General features: G+C 37.9%; 1 protein-coding gene across 9 annotated transcripts in view; it reads left to right on the top strand.

Annotated features, from left to right (window-relative positions):
* Mast4 (microtubule associated serine/threonine kinase family member 4) overlaps positions 1–17,551 on the top strand; it is a 558,123-nt gene that overhangs the window by 514,665 nt on the left and 25,907 nt on the right. For all 9 annotated transcript variants that reach the window (XM_071612543.1, XM_027951609.2, XM_071612542.1 and 6 more), the window contains 7 exons: positions 3,804–4,012; positions 5,367–5,505; positions 6,798–6,930; positions 7,753–7,918; positions 9,820–9,921; positions 15,295–15,417; positions 15,621–15,733. In XM_071612543.1, the coding sequence (XP_071468644.1) occupies positions 3,804–4,012; positions 5,367–5,505; positions 6,798–6,930; positions 7,753–7,918; positions 9,820–9,921; positions 15,295–15,417; positions 15,621–15,733 (985 nt within the window). The remainder of the gene's footprint in view (positions 1–3,803; positions 4,013–5,366; positions 5,506–6,797; positions 6,931–7,752; positions 7,919–9,819; positions 9,922–15,294; positions 15,418–15,620; positions 15,734–17,551) is intronic.

Genomic DNA, 17,551 nt, shown 5'->3' with positions numbered 1-17,551 from the left:
TCTGCTGCACACTCCCCCTTGCCTTTCCTCACTGCTTTCCTCTAACACTTGCCCCCTCATTCCCACAAGCAGATTCACAGACCCAGTCTCATATAGTGGGCTCTCTGATCCATGTATAATTTTATACACATTAGGACATTCACACTCCAAATAGGATGCATTCATTTGGCTCTAGGTCCTGTCAGCTTCAGAGTCCATTTCTCTCTACCCCATTTTACACCCCCGTCCTGCCTGGATAGAGAGAAGCTTGACTCCTGAGAACAGGAGTCCCTGGTTTCCCTTCCACTCCACATCATCTCCCTCCCTTGGATTTTGCTATTTCACAAGGATGTTGGTGGAAGAAGCCTTTTCAAACAAAACAACCCCTAGGGACAGGAAACAGAGAAACATGAAGCCATATCTGCTCGGTGTAATGTTCAGGCATTAGGTAGTTTGCTGTCTGCTGTCCCTCTCTGTTTCTTGCTCTCTCCTGCTCTCTCCTCTCTTTTTCAATCTCTTACTCTTTAATGGCTCAGGTAGGTCTAGAACTTTGACCTATAGGAGGAAAGGTGTATGTGAAAGAAAACAATTATTACCAATTAAACAAATTCTAGCATGAAGAATAACATTCCCAAAGGAGTACAAAGGAAAAAACCAAGAACATAAAACATACCAAAAAAACCAGTTATAGCAAATTCTAATTTGGAGGTCTTGCCAACCTCCTAATTTTATGAACTGAAAACCTGAGACTACAGATTGACAGTCAAATCAAATTTTATAAATCGAAAATCTGAAACTACAGATTAAAGCACTACTTATACAGTACCACAAAGAGAGCTAGTCAAGATCCTAGTCAACTTGGGCCTGGGGCATCTTATTTTTTTCATGCAGTCCTATACAATTCCATTCTTCCTGTCCTTCCTATTGTTCTTAGAAAATATTGCAGAACAACTATTTATGTAAGATTTGGTGATCCTTGATTAAAAATAAGAATGGCTACCTTGTGATAGTCTAAATGTGAAAATCAGAATATATATCTAGGGGTCTATTAAAGGAAGAAGTAGAAAACCAAGTGCATTCTAATTAACACTTAGAAAGAGGCAAACAATAGAAAGGTACTGGCTTTTCCTTTTTAACATTTTGCATTCTTAATTTTACTTTAAAAGTATATTCCCTATTTCAGAAATCCCTTTTCATGACAATTATTTGTTTCTCAGTGCTTATATTTAAGCAATGAGCTAGTTAATTTCTCTACTCCTTTGTGATCTGTCTTGAAATCCTTCTACCATCATCAGATTAGAAGCAGCTTAAATTATCTATAGACTTCTGATTTTATCTAATTGGAAATTGGAAAAAGAAAAATACAGTAAAGTCCCTTTATCTGATGCACAGAGAATTACTAGTTAGTTAAGTTCATTAAAAAGTTGGTTAAAGTAGAAAGTTCTTTTAAAAATGTACCTTAAACATTTTAATTTAACCGAAATACATATGAATTTACTGGTCTTTAGATGCCAGACTTCTCAAAACAGCCAAGTTTCAAATCATATATATATATATTAGATGTAATTGGACAAAACATCTTTATTTTATTTATTTATTTTTATGTGGTGCTGAGGATCAAACCCAGCACCTCACATGTGCTAGGCAAATGCTGTACCACTGAGCCACAACCCCAGCCCCAAATTATAGCTTCTTTTTTAAAAAATATTTTTTAGTTGTCAGTGGAATTTTATTTTATCTATTTATATGCAGTACTGAGAATCAAACCCAATGCCTCACACATGCTAGACAAGCGCTCTACCACTGAGCCACAATCCCAGCCCCAAATTTTAGCTTCTTTTTAAGTACAAGAACTTGAATCATTCTGAATGTAGCAGTCTAGATGCTTATGATGTTTTCAATTTTTGGAAATCTCACCTCCTATAAATCAATAGGAATTTTATATAGTAATTTGTGTCAAAACTTTCTAAAACATTTCTATATATATATATATATATATATATATATATATATATATATATATATATATATAAAACAGAGCTTCTTATTGTCACATCACATTACACTGGTTTAAATATTTAAGTTAGTTAGTTTTGATATCAAGTCCAGCCAGCAAACAGGATGGGATGGGATGTATAGACCCAGCCTGGGGGAGCAGGGGTGTTTGGTTTGCACATGCTGGAAGGATTGCTAGTCCCTGAGGAAAGTAATGGACGCCCAGGGGGATGGATCCCACATTACTTTTGTTTAGAATGGGAATAACCAGCACCAGGTTTATTCAGTGTGTTGATTCTGTGGAGGGCAGTTAAGAGAGATTTTTATTCCACAGTAAAGGAAAAACTAGAAACCCAAGAAATGGAGAGAGAGGGGAATAAGAGGAATAAAGAAAGCCCTTCCAAATGCTTAGAGACAGATGACATAAATAAGTGATTTTGGGAGCAGAGGAAAAAAAATGAATACAATGAAAAGACAAAGAGATATATACTTGAAAGAAAAACTAATGCTGAACATGTACAAGAAAGATGTTACGTTAATTAAACTGGGCTTTTGAATATACTTGAGAATTACACTAGTGATTCAGCTGGATAATAGTGGTTCAGCAGGGCCCAGGACGCCCTGGTCCTCCTTGCAGTCATTGTTTAGGCACAGTGAATAACAGTGTTCAGAGCATCTCAGATCATATAACCTCTTGTTTTGGAAGGATTGCCACAAGATATTCTTTACTGATTAATAGCCTTTTTTTGTAAACTATTTCTTATTTGATAACTGCATTTGGTCGCAGGATGTAACTCATTATACACCTTCTAAAAGTTGATAACTGTAAGTCAATTGTCTATTTGATCACTGCCTTCCTGAAGAATTTAAAGCTGTGCTCTAGTGATGATGGCAAGCAAGGGAAAAGTCGTGAGGAATGGAGCCCAGTCAGGACATGGTCCTTGTTGCTACTCTTATCCTGATGGGGCTCTAAGGCTCCTCCTCCTCCTAATTATTTCCTTCTCTACCTTATTTCCAAGAGGTCACTGTCTTGCTGTAGAGAGCATTGGGATTAGAGTTCAGGCAGATTTCAAGTGCAGACTGGTCTGGTCATTGTACAGTCAAGTTTCCTAACACCCTGGCCAGGGATTAGAGGGAGCAGGAACGAAGTTACCTGGCTGTCCATGGTTCTGTTAAAAACATGCATTTTCTGTTGAAACAGACTTATGGGTAGCATATGCTGATGTCCATAGTAAGAAAATATGCTACCCTTTGTCACAGAACGGCCTCATATAACCTCTTACCCACTTATTTATCTGGAAATTTTGTGGGAAGTAAATTACTCTCAATTGGAAACCAGATACTCTCAGAAGCTATGGTCCTTTTTGCAGATCCCAAGGGTATTATTTAGAAAATTATTGCTTTAGTCAAGCAAAAGTGCCTAACATATGTCTAATGCTAGAAAGTATCTAGTTTGTGATCTATATGTAATTTTGTTAATTCTTCCCAGTTCTAACTTAGATATTGGATTTTGTTTTGTTTGTGGAAAAACTGAAAACATCAGCTAGCTTTTGTAAATTGGCTCCCTCTGGGGACTGCCCAGCTCCTTTTTTCAGTAATGACAGTGAATTTAATGCTGTATATATGACCTTTATTGAAAAAAAAATTTAGAAAAAAAAATAAATCTAGCCAAGGGATGGGTCCTGGAATTTGGGGATGTTCCCAGTTTCCAGTATAGTATATGTATAGAGCTGAATGAACTTAAGTCAATGATTGCAGGCTTAGTGGATCCCTAAGATGTCCTTACCTTCTTTCTTCCTGTGAACTCCAACACTTGTGGTCCTTTTTAGGGCAGTCTACTTTGTTCGACATAAGGAGTCCCGGCAGAGGTTTGCCATGAAGAAGATTAATAAACAGAACCTCATCCTTCGAAACCAGATCCAGCAGGCCTTTGTGGAACGTGACATCCTAACCTTTGCAGAAAACCCCTTTGTTGTGAGCATGTATTGCTCCTTTGAAACAAGGCGCCACTTGTGCATGGTCATGGAATACGTGGAAGGTAAATCTGTCTCAGAGAAACGGCACCTGTACCCAGGAGTCCCTCCTTCATTTGTGTTGTGGAAGCTGTGTTTGTGCTGCATAACAGTTATAGCCCGTAGGAACTGAAGCCAGGCAATGAGATGGCTGTATTCCCAGTCATTATCTTCTGATAATTGCTTGTAAAGTGCCTCCTCTACTATAACAATGGGAAAATTAGTGCTATTTGGAAAAAGGTTGTTTTTCTTTTTAAATAGCTTTCAATCTTAACTACCTCCCCTCAGTTGGTCATTAAAGTGTGAATATAGGCCATGGGATTTTTCCCATGTATTTTTATCACACATCACAAAAGTGTTCATTACTATTGTTCTTCTTAAATGAATTAAAAGTATATCTTCTTCAGGATATGTTGTGAAATTAAAAATGAGTTAGGAGAAAAGAGAGACAGCCAGGAAAATCCAGCCAGTCTTCCTGAGTTTCAGCTTTTTTTCTTCCTTCTAAAAGTGGTTTGTGGTCTGCCTTTTAAATACTCTAAATATCCTTATTTCCATCTTTTCCCCCATTAAATTTCTGAGATCTTGAGTGGCCATGACTTGTTGACATAAAGTGAATAAAATGAATAGATCAGTAAAGGCCACAACAATTTTCAGAGCATCGAGTTTAAGCCCTTGTTGTTTGAACAGATTAGCAAAACTATAAAACTCAAGGAAACAGTGAATGTCCTTTAGCTAAACCTTTTCATTTTGCAGGTGAATGAAACAAAGTCCAAGAAAGGGAGACTACTGGATACTGAGTGCTTGAGGACAAAAGCCAGGCTTGCCTGACTTCCATCCATCACCCTCTCCAGCACCAGTGCTTTGCTTTCTTAACCATTGTTGTGGTTATTTTAACAACAACAATAACTAATATTGTTGGGCAGTATCCCAGATTATTAGATTGTTGCAATCCTCATAAAAATTCCACCCTATTACTATCCTGATGTTGTAGATGAAGGAATCAAGACTACCCTGACTGGTTTGCTTAAGAGCTCAACCTTAAGAGCAGAGTTAGAATTAAGACTCATGTAGCCCATTTCCAAAATCCATGTTTTACACTGACATTTTAAATTGTTACCATAATCCTGACGTCATGCTAGCAGTTCTTCAAAATACAGTTTTACTTCATAGCCAAGCCTGCTCTGTTAAATCCTGCATCTTAAATCTTTATTTTTTCCACTTCTTAATTAAGAACATGATTACTTTACACAGTCTCCACTATGAATGGGATGTCTTACAAATGTGGTTCTGCTTTGAAATTCTGAAAGCTAAAGAAAAGGTTGGTCTTTGTTAATCCTAGTTGACACTGTACCTACTAAATCTTTTCCCTTTGTTTAATAGGGGGAGACTGTGCTACCTTAATGAAAAACATGGGTCCTCTCCCTGTTGATATGGCCAGGATGTACTTTGCTGAGACTGTCTTGGCCTTGGAATATCTACATAATTATGGGATTGTACACAGGGATTTGAAACCAGATAAGTATGTACACTGATGAAACACATGTCCTTTTACAAATATCAATTGTTTTCTAATGTATACAAAATGTTTTAATGCTACTTGTACATTTTTAAATTCCTCCATAATGTTCAAACTGAGTTATTTTAACAGCATATGTGGCGATTTTATGTAATTTTTAAAAGCTATAATGCCAGCATTATAATAATAACTTATGAGAGAGAGGAGGAAAAGATTAAACCCAGAGTGAATTTTTTTAAAGTTTTTTTCTTTGTGATGTAAACTTTTGAAAGAAACTATCATGATAGTTTCTGCATTTGATATCATACTTAGGTAATCCATCCCATTTTAAAATAATTTACTTGATATTCCATTTTACTTAAACTTTGTTTATTAATTTTTAATTTATGTGAAATTCATTTTGGTATCTGATTTGAAATAGAGTATTTTCCCCAAATAACTACCTATTCATCTTGATGCTATTTATTAAATATTTCATGTTTTCTTCACTGATTGAAATGATTAAAAAAATTACATGTTAAAAAGGTATTGTTTTGAAAAAATTATGATAAAATGGACTCATCCTCATTCCAGAAAATTTGGAAAACACAGAGGAAAAAAGAAGAAAAAATTTTAGCATAGTATTACCAAATAAAACAATTAGAATTTTGCTATATTTCCTTCCAGTAGTTTTTTAAATTCTTTTATTCCTTTAGTGATTTGTTTATTTAATACTATATATACTATTTAAATATTTTCTTTTGAATTAAAATTAAAAATTTTAAATATATTCAATTGCAAATTCCTTGCATGTAAAATAAGAAATATAGGTTTTGTGGTTAATGAGTACAAATTTAAATAAGAGCTGGAAGTGGAAATCTGAAACAATACATTTTTCCATCCAAGTGTTTTTAATCTGTTTCACTTGAATCACAGATGAGTTGCTTATCTTAATTCCTGATGTATGATATAAAATTACTGATAGCCCTTTCTACTCTCTTATTCTGAAACTGGAAAGGAGTCAAACTTCCATAGTTGAATTTGTCTAAGTTTCACAGTGTGGTAAAAACTGTCCTCCAAGTAGATTATCAGGTTTGCCTTGTCTTGGGCCCCCCCCTGTGAATTGTTCTCTGCCACTAGGGGCAAGTATTTGACAGCTTTATGTGACTACGTCTCTTTCCAGGCCAGGTTAGATAATAATGTTTATACTGATACATATGTGAGAGTCTTACAAATTGATGAGGGAATAAGGGAAACTAAAAGCACGGAAACAGCTTCAAAGTGATTGTTGTTCTCTCTGTCCTTTTGCTTCATAGCTTGTTGGTCACCTCCATGGGGCACATAAAGCTGACAGATTTTGGTTTATCTAAGGTGGGACTAATGAGCATGACTACCAATCTTTATGAGGGTCATATTGAGAAGGATGCTCGAGAGTTCCTGGATAAACAGGTAAGCTCACATGCTATTCCATGCAGTGGAGAAATATAAAGTACGGTAAAAATGAAATCTGCTTGTGTATACTGTCTTCACATTAGTGCTGCTGGTTTAGATGTCTGTATAAGCCTTACATTTAATAAAGTGCAAATTGCTCCCATTTGTCTCCCTGGGCCTCTTTGAACTGTCCGCTCCTTCCACAATTCCTCCCCCAGCATTATGGTCTATTAGCAAGACGAATGATCTAATTGCACACAAGTGAGAGTATGAGAGAGACAAATGGAAAACTGTTTTTGTAAGGAATTCAGGAGTCTCAGTAGAGTACTCTTGAAACTCATGATGCATTGTACAATCACGGGTTCTAAAATCCAAGCCATGGCCCATTTCCCTTTAAGCATGCCTCATTACCAAGTGCCCACAATCTGTTCATTGTAAAGTTACTTAAGGTAAACACATCTCAACCATCATGCCTTTATGAAATACCATGGTATGAATCAGTTCAGAGTTACAAGTATTAAAACTCTCCCTGATTATGACAGATTAAAAATGCATTGCTATTTTGATTTAAGGATTGGAAATGTTTTTAATTTGGTAAAATGACCAAACAGGGTCAGATTCTCAATTTGAAACTGAATTCAAGTAGAATTTTAAACTATTCTTCTTTGGATTAAAGTGATAATTTGCCTTAGTGTCATGATTGCTATTTTTAAGGTCTTAGTCCATATGTTTCCATGTAGCTAAGCTGGTACACTCTAGACAAAACAATTCATAGTCATCTTGTTCATTTTAATTCGTGTCTAATATTCCAGTTATCCTAATATTGCAATAATCTTTCAGGTCTGTGGCACACCTGAATACATCGCCCCAGAAGTGATTCTGAGGCAGGGCTATGGGAAGCCAGTGGACTGGTGGGCCATGGGGATAATCCTCTATGAATTTCTGGTTGGATGTGTGCCATTCTTTGGGGATACTCCAGAAGAGCTATTTGGACAAGTCATCAGTGGTAAATATCATCAGGAGTTATCTTTAAGTCACTATTGGGAAGCAACTATTCAATGTAAATGTGTAAAGTGCCACAGTTTTTACTACTAAAATATTAACCTTTATCAAACAGTTGAGCCAACAAATTAAAAGAACTTGTTCGTCATAGCACATAACTGACTTTTGTAATCTCGAGAGAGTAGTATGTGTTGAAAACTGATCTGAGAAAGTTTTGTTAACATGGAATTTGAAAATGTGCTAGTGATGTACCCAACTTTTATTGTGTGCCTTTTTTCTTTTTTTTTTTTTTTTTTTCTTTTAACCTAAGAAATTGGTGTGGGATTTACAAATGGTTTAAATATCATCTGGTCTTCCTTTCCATAATAGAAAACTTGCACCAGGGAAGGAAAGGTTAATGCGGATACCATTTACATAAATGGGAAAAAAATGGCTAATGGCACAATGAAGAAATTAACAAAAATGTAATAAACCCCAAAACAAATATCTACCAAATAATAAATAATGAGAATGGGAAGGAAGCAAATTGAATCCACAGATTGTTAATGATTTCATTGGTAGTTGTTATGGTGTAATGTTATTTCTGCAACAGCTGTTCATCTTTCATTTAAAATTCAATAACCTTTAGATCTTAGCCTGTAAGCTGACCCTCACTATTGTTATGCGGCTTGTGGCAAAGCTAAATTATAATTAAATAGGATCTATCACTACCCTACCTGCTGATATTATACATTTTCCCAAAGCATAGATCAAAAAGACCTCTCTTCCTGGAAGTTTGTCAGGCATCACTGACATCTCTATCAGCCACCTCCAGTCTTTTTTGGACTGTGTTTACATAGGCCAGCAATGGAAATATGGGAAAAATTTACTTTGCAGATGAGGAGCCCCTTAATCACAACAATATTTTCTAACATTGACTTTGCAAGCCAGGCATATTTGTAAACTTTAACAAAGTAGATTTGTGAGTTGCCTGCAGTGTACAACTCCTTTATACAATGTCTGAGCTATTTATGGATTTATAACTAGACTGTTTTCTGACATACCAAGGCCTGAGTGGCAAGGGGAATCAACTGTTTAATTAACACAAGCAGCAAATGCTGGCTTTGTTCTTGATGCCTTACGGCTCAGATGCATATTCATGTTTTATTTTCCAAATCAGATTTAAACCGCAGCAGAGGAAGCTAGAGGCAGGCACACACAGAAATAACTCATGTTTTTATTGCATTAACATACGCACAGGCACACACACCTATCTTCAGGCAAACTCCTTTAGAGTGAGAACATATTCTAATATTTATGACAGATTTTAAACACTTCCATTATTAAGATTACTTTGGGTATTACTCTTGTTCTTCAGTCTTAGTATTTTGACCTTTCCTTTGTCTCTATAAATATTTTTTGCAAGATAACTTTTTGCATCTTGGAATCAAAGAGCTCTGTGGTTGTGGCCAAATTTTTAGTTGAGGATAGTAAGAGAGAAAATCATACTTTTGGATGATCCCCAGTAGGTGGGCACGTGAAGCACAGGCATTTTGGAGGTTTTTTTAATATTGAGTCCTCTTTTTTTTTTTTTGCATTACAATTCTTAATACACATATATACCACAATTTTTCATATTTGAGTCCTCTTAATAACCAGAGCCAATTCTGCCAAAGATACTGCTTATTGAAATAGTTTCATCATATCGTGTGGAAAGCTGTGCTATTTGTTTCTTGTAAAATAATGCTGCTCGCAGTTGACTCTGTAGAGGAGTTAACCAAAGATTTTAAAATGCAATTCTCCTTTCAGTAGCTCTGGAGCAGGGCCTGAGATGAGCATTTCCAGCAAATATGTATGTGAGTCCATGCTGTTGGGACCTGGACCACTCTTTGAGAAATAGTTATTAACTACTTTTCTTTTTTCCAGATGAAATCAATTGGCCTGAGAAGGATGAGGCCCCACCACCAGATGCCCAGGATCTAATCACTCTGCTTCTCAGGCAGAATCCTCTGGAAAGGCTGGGTACAGGTTAGAGCTCATGTGTTTTGATTTTTGTCAATATGCAAGAAATAATGCATTTGTGAATCAATCTGAGGCCTTTGTGTTTTGCTTTTGTATAGGCAACATCTGTTAGTTGATGTGTTACATGACTACATTATAGCAACATTGTTTGGCATTTTGTTTTCTGATTAAGACCAGTGTAGCATCATTAGGGTCATTTTTTTCTTGTTTTGTTTTCATGTTTTGCAAAACATAAATTCTTATTTGTTTCAATAAGTAAATCTCAAGGGCATATGCAACTCTTCTGTCCTAAAAAGCATACATCTTAAGTAATTTGAAATAGAGAATTAGATATGTGGAACTTTTTTAAAAAATATATATTCACATAAAGATTTGACCCAGCAGGTTGCTATCCACAGGCTTTGAAAGGGGTTATCAGTACTCAAACTAATTATTGGAAACAGGGCCTGGGGTTGAACCATGCTGTCATATCATGGTGATCAGCGCCATGATTCAAGGAGATTAAAAGCCACAGCTATTCAAGATGAAGTAGATAGGTTTGTTTCTTGCTGATTGTTTTTCTTAACTGTTCTGCTGTCAGTTTTCTGCTTCCTTTTCTTCCATGTATTCTGAATAGACAGACTTTTAGAGATCCCAGTTTGCCTAAGCATGTGCATTTGCCTTATGAGACTAAAATATTAAATCTAAATGCACATGTGCTAGCCAGTATCCATAATTTTCATCAGAATAAGTGGTTGGCTTGATATGGATTATTTACTAGAAAATGTTTCATATCTACCACATTTTAATAGAAATATCAAAAAAGACAAAAAGTAAATCTCTCCCCCATTTTTTTAAGACAAAGATCATTTGCAATAGTTCCAAATATTTATACTATTCTCCACATTCACCCTCAGATTCCCATTGACTTGTGATTGGAATGCTGGGTAGCTAAAGTTTATGATAATACATAGAGGTTAGCAAACTATTTAGCCTATAGACCAAATTTGGTCCACTGCCTATTTTTGTAAGTAAAGTTTTATTGAAGCACAACAAAGCCATTCATTCAACATGTTCTCTGTAGCTGCTTTCATTCTAAAATGGCAGAATCGAGTGATCATGAGCAGACTCTGTGGCCCACAAAGACTAAAATGTTTACTGCTTTGCCCTTTACACAGAAAATTTGCAAAAACTACATTAGAGAATTGAAGAAGGTTTAAAATCAGGGCTTCATAGGAATTTTTTGAGCTGAGCCTTTTAACTGGAGCTCCAGGTGCCTCTGCTCTTTTCAGTAGATGAGTGGACTTTAACTTGGGAAACAATGTAAATCAAGGTTAAGGGCACAAGCTCTGGAGTCAGATTACCCAAGTTTAAATCTCAACTCTGTGACCATGGGCAAGTTACTTGCCTTTCTGTTCATTGTTTTCTCATCTGTGAAAAGGAGGTTTTAGTAATAACACCTCACAGGATAAATGAGGATAAAAGTGGTCATCCAGGTAAGGCTCTTAGAACTGGGTCTAATACTACTGGTGCCACTTTGAATTTTTTGCTTGTCATTGAATTCATGCTTTCCTTTTGCACATATGAAACATACAAGGTGGTGTCATCCCTACCTTTGAGTCCGCTGAACTCCAACTTTATATTTCCTCCTGCCCTATTTGTTTTTCCATTTGTCCAAAGTAACTAGCAAAGTCATTATTTTCTACCTTCTGTGGCCTGCAGTCAGATGTGCTTTATGGTTCAAGAGACATCAGTATCCATCAAAGAATTGGTGTCAAGACTATGTATGGGGCACAGTTTTGAGGAGTGAGTTTTACTCAAACCAAATATGAGAAGCAATGACATTTTAAGATTTCTTTGTGATAATACAAATATCTATTCAGATGTCCAGCTCAGCTGACTTAGAGAAATATCCTCCTAAGATCTGACTGCAAATATATTTCAGTGGGCACATCCTTTCTAAAGCACACTCAAGAGTCCCTATTCCTCCAATGTTCAAGTATCAGTTTAAAGAGTTTTGTATTTGATATTCTGCCCTTTTCCCTCCTCCAAGAATACCTGGATTCTTGATTGGACTTGACTTAATAAGACAGGGCTGTGATGGTGGTCAGCATACCCACGTATGTACATCATATGCTGCAAGCTATTTCTCTGCACATTTTCTGGTTGCTGCTTTCAGTCTTTTTAATCTTTGACAGCTTGAGGGAGAAATCCCCTAGCAAAAGCATAAAAGAGACGCTGAAAAGACCCTGTCCAAGCTCTTTGCATTGTCAAGAAGTGATTGCCAATCAGGCAGGTCCAACATGACAGGTCCCAGTAGGGCCTGGAGAATGAGGCTGAGGATCCTACAGGCCTGCCACGCAGCTTCCAATGACAGCATTTTGTATTTAATGCATATTTAACGGGCAAAATAATGCACCGTGAAAATGTGCGAATGCACATTTGCCCGAGAGACTAGAGAGGCTGAGAAAAAGGGTGTGAAGAACATAATGGATGTTTAAGAAAATTCCATGAAAAGAGAAAACTCGAGAGAGAATATTGGTGCCAAAGCATAACTTGCAGTCTGGGACCTCGCCCTCCTTGAACTATGCTCTTGAACTCACAGAGAATTGAGTGGCAGCCTGGCTCACTGGATCTCAGAGTTGCTCAGACATGACTGAGTGCCGGTGGTTCCCATGTGCCAGCTATGAGATCTCAAGCAGTTTCTTTATTGCTCTGAGTCTTAGTTTCCTAGTCTATGAAAATGGGCACACTCTACACCTCATAGGATTATTGTGAGTTGTAAATAGAAAAATGTTCATGAGGATATCTAGTACATTGAACTCATGTATAACAGGAAATCAAGAAATAACTTCCCTTCTCTTCCCTTCATGGTGAATTCTTACATTGAGAGCTACCATTGCTTGAGTTATTTGCATATATCTCATAAAGCCATCACCTATACTTTTTCGAACAGTTTAGCAGATCATTTTCCCCCAGTTTATTTCTTTAATTCTTTTCTTCCTCATCTCTCCATAAATGTATGAGAAACAGGACCCACTCCTTCTCAGGGAGGCTCAAAGGCCAAAGGATGAGAAATGTGAACTGGATCCTCAGTGGACTGATTCCCTGGGGAAGATCAGTTTGTCATAGTCCAAAGAGGAAGTGGAGGTTTTCATCAGCTTGGGTCCAAGAGTGTGGTAGGCAGGGCACTGGTATGTTCTGGAAGTGCCATGTAGCCGTTGACCTTGGATACACTGTTTCTCTGGGTGAAGTAGAGCATCCCAGAATGTCAGAGGTGTGCCAGTGATACATTCCCACCAACAGCAGCTGAAATGCTAGTCATTATGGTATAGTAGAAGCCTGGCAGGGCTGAGAGTGCAGAGATGCATGTCATCAGGGCTTGACTCTGTTCACCCCTTGTTGTCAACACAGTAGGGGAGTTGGATAGGGAAAAAGCCCTCATGACTTTGTATTCTGCTTCTCCAAGTAAAAGAGCCCTAGAAGAAAATGTCACTGGCAGCTGTTCGGAGCTATGGATTGGGGTGAGATAACAGCCAGAATGTTACAAGGGACTGGAGTGGGATGTGAGGAGGTACTGTAGAACAGTCGAATGAATTGGCTGTGCTCCCAGGTACTGGAATTTGTGAATCCGTTTCAGATTGAGGCAGGAGAGGTGGTGGTGTGGAGGCAACGTATGCAAGCCTTCTCTTATGTGGGTGGGACTGAGACACTGAGACTTGCCCTGGGTGTTGCAGACAGAGCTAGGTTTAGCCCCTCCTCCTTACCCTCGGAAGGGATCTCAGCCCAATGTGCTTTGTTGCTTTTCCTTAGTTTTCCCATCTAAAAATGGAGTTGATAATTCCTCCTTTGTGTGGTTATTTCCAATGATTTAATTAAGGGAAACAAGATACCTACAGAATGCATTGCAATACTTGGCACAAAGTCGACCCACAAGACATTAACTACTGATGCTATTGCTTGCTGCTGTCATTAACCTCAGATTTCAGGATGTAGCTAGAAATATGGAAAACACCTGGATAGAAACTCAGATGAAGATTCCAATCCAGTGCTTTCTAAAGAAGAAGGTCTTTTCCCCTCTTTGGGATGATTTCGATTGGTTTACTTTTCTCTCTCTGAAGTTGTTTCCGGAGCACCGGTTTCTCCTTCCCGGGTTTCAAGCGAGAGTCAAAACTGTGCCTTGTGCTAGAAGGACAGAGCCACAGCACCCCTTCTCTCAAGGGACTCACAGCCCAATTTCCATACCACTTCCATTTCCTATTCTGTTTCTTTTGTATCCCTCAGAGGACAGGATGAGATGCCTGTGCGACTCCACAAGGAAGAAGCTTTTATATTCCAACTAGAGGCAGAGAGTCTGAGTAGACCCTAGTATTGCTCTTTTGAGAAATCTCTCATCAACTTTGTGTGCTGGAGGCAGTTTGGATTCCTGCGCTATGATTTTATAATTTGTACCCTCTTCTCTTGATATGGTCATAGTGTTAGTATATTATATGAGCCTGCATTTCAAAATCACTATTGAAAATCATGAACTGAATTAAAAATATCTCACATTGTGCTATCATGCTGACTTGGCAAAAAGGAGCTTAAAACTTAGGAATTGCTGGTTGCAGTGGTGCTCGCCTGTAATCCCAGCAGCTTGGGAGGCTGAGGCAGGAGGATCGCGAGTTCAAAGCCAGCCTCAGCAGTGGCAAGGCACTAAGCCAACTCAGTGAGACCCTGTCTCTAAATAAAATAAAAAATAGGACTGGGAATGTGGCTCAGTGGTTGAGTGCCCCTGAGTTCAATCCCTGGTATACTACCCCCCCCCCAAAAAAAAAAAAAAAAACCTTAGGAATCGTGATTCATTTTTATTGAATGCATTATAAATCCATCAAACAGGTTTGTAAGTTCCTTACTTAAGAATCTAAGCCACAGAATCTAATGCCTACATATGTTAATGAGCAATCCAATAAAATTGAATGGTAACCATTATATAGTATTTAGGAAAAATTCATCATTATTAACCTTACCCCAGAGGAAATATTGATGTGAGCACATTTTGCACCTTGTTAGAATTTTGGGTTTGTAATGAGTAAGCCTGCTTTGGGCCAACATGCGTCCACATCCCCAGGTTCAGCATAATGTGTTTTTAAGTGGCCACGTCACTAACCTTTGAAAAATGGAAGAAGTCATGGAAAAATTAACAAAGAAAAACTGCCATAGCCACTGCTGTTAGCAAAATCTGATCTCCTGCTGATAAATTATAGAACTTTTTTTTTTTTTCGAGTTTTGGTTGTAGAATGAACAAGTGTGATTTCCATGATGTCTTTACTTCTCTGCCAGTTAATGTTTCAGCTGTTAAGACCTCGACTTGGAGGATAGTTTACCACTTTGCTCTGTCTCCACCCTCTTCTCTTCCAGGTGGTGCATACGAAGTCAAGCAGCATCGCTTCTTCCGTTCTTTAGACTGGAACAGTTTGCTGAGACAGAAGGCAGAATTTATTCCCCAACTGGAATCTGAGGATGACACAAGTTATTTTGATAGTATGTGTATTATCCGACATAAGACACTGTTTGGCCTTTATTTTGTAAAAAAAAAAAAAAAATCATCTCTGTTATTGAGCCTTCCAATCTCATACCTACAAGTTCTTAAACACAATGTTGCTTTGATACAAAGATTCATAATTAGCTAAATTGAAAGCAGACATTTTGAGTAATTGGAACTGTTCCTAAACATTTCTCTACAGCTCGGTCAGAGAAGTATCATCATATGGAAACTGAAGAAGAAGATGATACTAATGATGAAGATTTTAATGTGGAGATAAGGCAGTTCTCCTCATGTTCACACAGGTTTTCAAAAGTAAGTAAGATGGGGCATCAAATACAGTCTCTGGGAGAAGCTCCCTGTGGCCAGTACTTGGGACCCTATATAGCTGGACTGAATCGGAGAACCACATGCCCCTTTTGGGGTTTGACGTCTCCTGGACTTAAATTCCTTTTGTTTAGGGAAGATGACCTTGTCATGATGGTGTCAGCAGGCCCTACCCTAGTGTGGTAGTATCTTTCTCTCCCCACCAATTAAAAAACGTTCTTTTGGAGGCATAGACTTGCCCCAAGTACTCATCTCTGTGGCTGTCTACCCAGTGTGACTTACCAGTATGCCTACCAGGAGTAGAGATTATAAGTCAAATTGAAAAGGCAGTAGGAATCAGGCTAGAATTTTGGAGATGCTTGATATAAAGATGCCTTTTTACTAACAGTGTTAATATTTTTAAAAAAAAAACAAAAACAAGTTTTGAGACAGGGTAGGGTCCTAGGAAAAAATGGAAATAGACCTGCCCACCACCCTACAGAGTCTCTCTCTTGCCACTTTCAGTTGCTACATATTTTCTGTTGCCATGGCACTTTACATGATTATTGTTTAGCTTTTTTGTAGCATTTCATGATTTGGACGTGCTCTATAGCTTTTTCTAAATGATTACCTAGAGTGTACCTGCAAATTGGCCAGCACTACCCTCTCTGTAGTGGTGGCAATGACAGAGGGAGAGATTTCCCAAGAGAGGGTGGTGGCAAGTCAGTCCCAGAGCCAATACAAAGGCTTTGCTAACTCTAAATGAGTGCTTAGAGCTTGATCTGTTCTGTGGCCCACAAAGACCACTCCAAATACTATTTACTTCTTTGCCTTGGAAGGTTTTTTCTTTTTCCTGTCTCCTGTCTCTAAGCCTATTCTTTTCCTCTGTGTCCTGGTAGATTGTAGCGGTGTCATAGTGGTACCCATGAGAATAGCCAAATATGAGGCAGTGGGGCTTGCTCCCAGCTCTGGGCTCCCAGCACCCTTGTTTTACAGGAAAGATTAAAAAATGGGCTGAGATTACTTGGCTCCATGATGCATGCCTATAATCCCAGCTACTTAGGAGGCTGAGGCAGGGGAGGATCTTAAGTTCCAAGCCAGCCTTGGAAATTTCCCAAAACCCTGTCTCAAAATAAAAAATTAAAAAAAAAAAAAAAAAAGAAAAGCTGGAGGAATAGCTCAGTGGCAAAATATTTTTCTGGCTTGTGTGAAGCCCTGGGTTCAATCCCCAATACTGGGAAAAGAAAAAAAAAAAAAAAAAAAACAAGGAGAAGAAAAATGGGCTGAAACTTAGATTTGCCTAACCCCTGAACCTCTTCAGGAATCTCAGTAGCAACATAGGAAGCTGCCTGTGTATATGATTTATAAGACAAATAAGTCTGGTTCTTAGCACCAAGTATGTACTGAAACCCTCCTCCCAGGTGATCTTCTCATCCCCACCCAATCTCAAAACAGATTATCTATTCTTCTCATCACACTCAATTCCAATTCATTTTTCTTTTTCCTACCCCTGACTAGTAGCCAGTATACCATTTTTTTCTCTGTTATTTTATTTTCTCATTGACTTCATGGTTAAAAGTAATCCAAGAGGCGGCGTATTGATCCTGAGGACTTAGAAACCCCAATGCATCTAAGTATTTTGTTTGCAGATACAAAGTCCATGAGATATGGAGAGAGAGGGGAGTGAATTTGTAGCTCCCCAAACACACACACACACACACACACACACACACACACTCTTGATACTTCATCTCAGGATTCAAGTAAACAACCTTACAAGAGCTTTCCTAATACCTGGTCCCAGTTCACACTTTAATCATACTCTGA

The sequence above is a fragment of the Marmota flaviventris genome, chromosome 5, assembly GCF_047511675.1.
Source record: "Marmota flaviventris isolate mMarFla1 chromosome 5, mMarFla1.hap1, whole genome shotgun sequence".
Lineage (NCBI taxonomy): Eukaryota > Metazoa > Chordata > Mammalia > Rodentia > Sciuridae > Marmota > Marmota flaviventris.
Note: the sequence above shows the minus strand (reverse complement) of the source record. Positions and strands in the feature narration are given on the sequence as shown.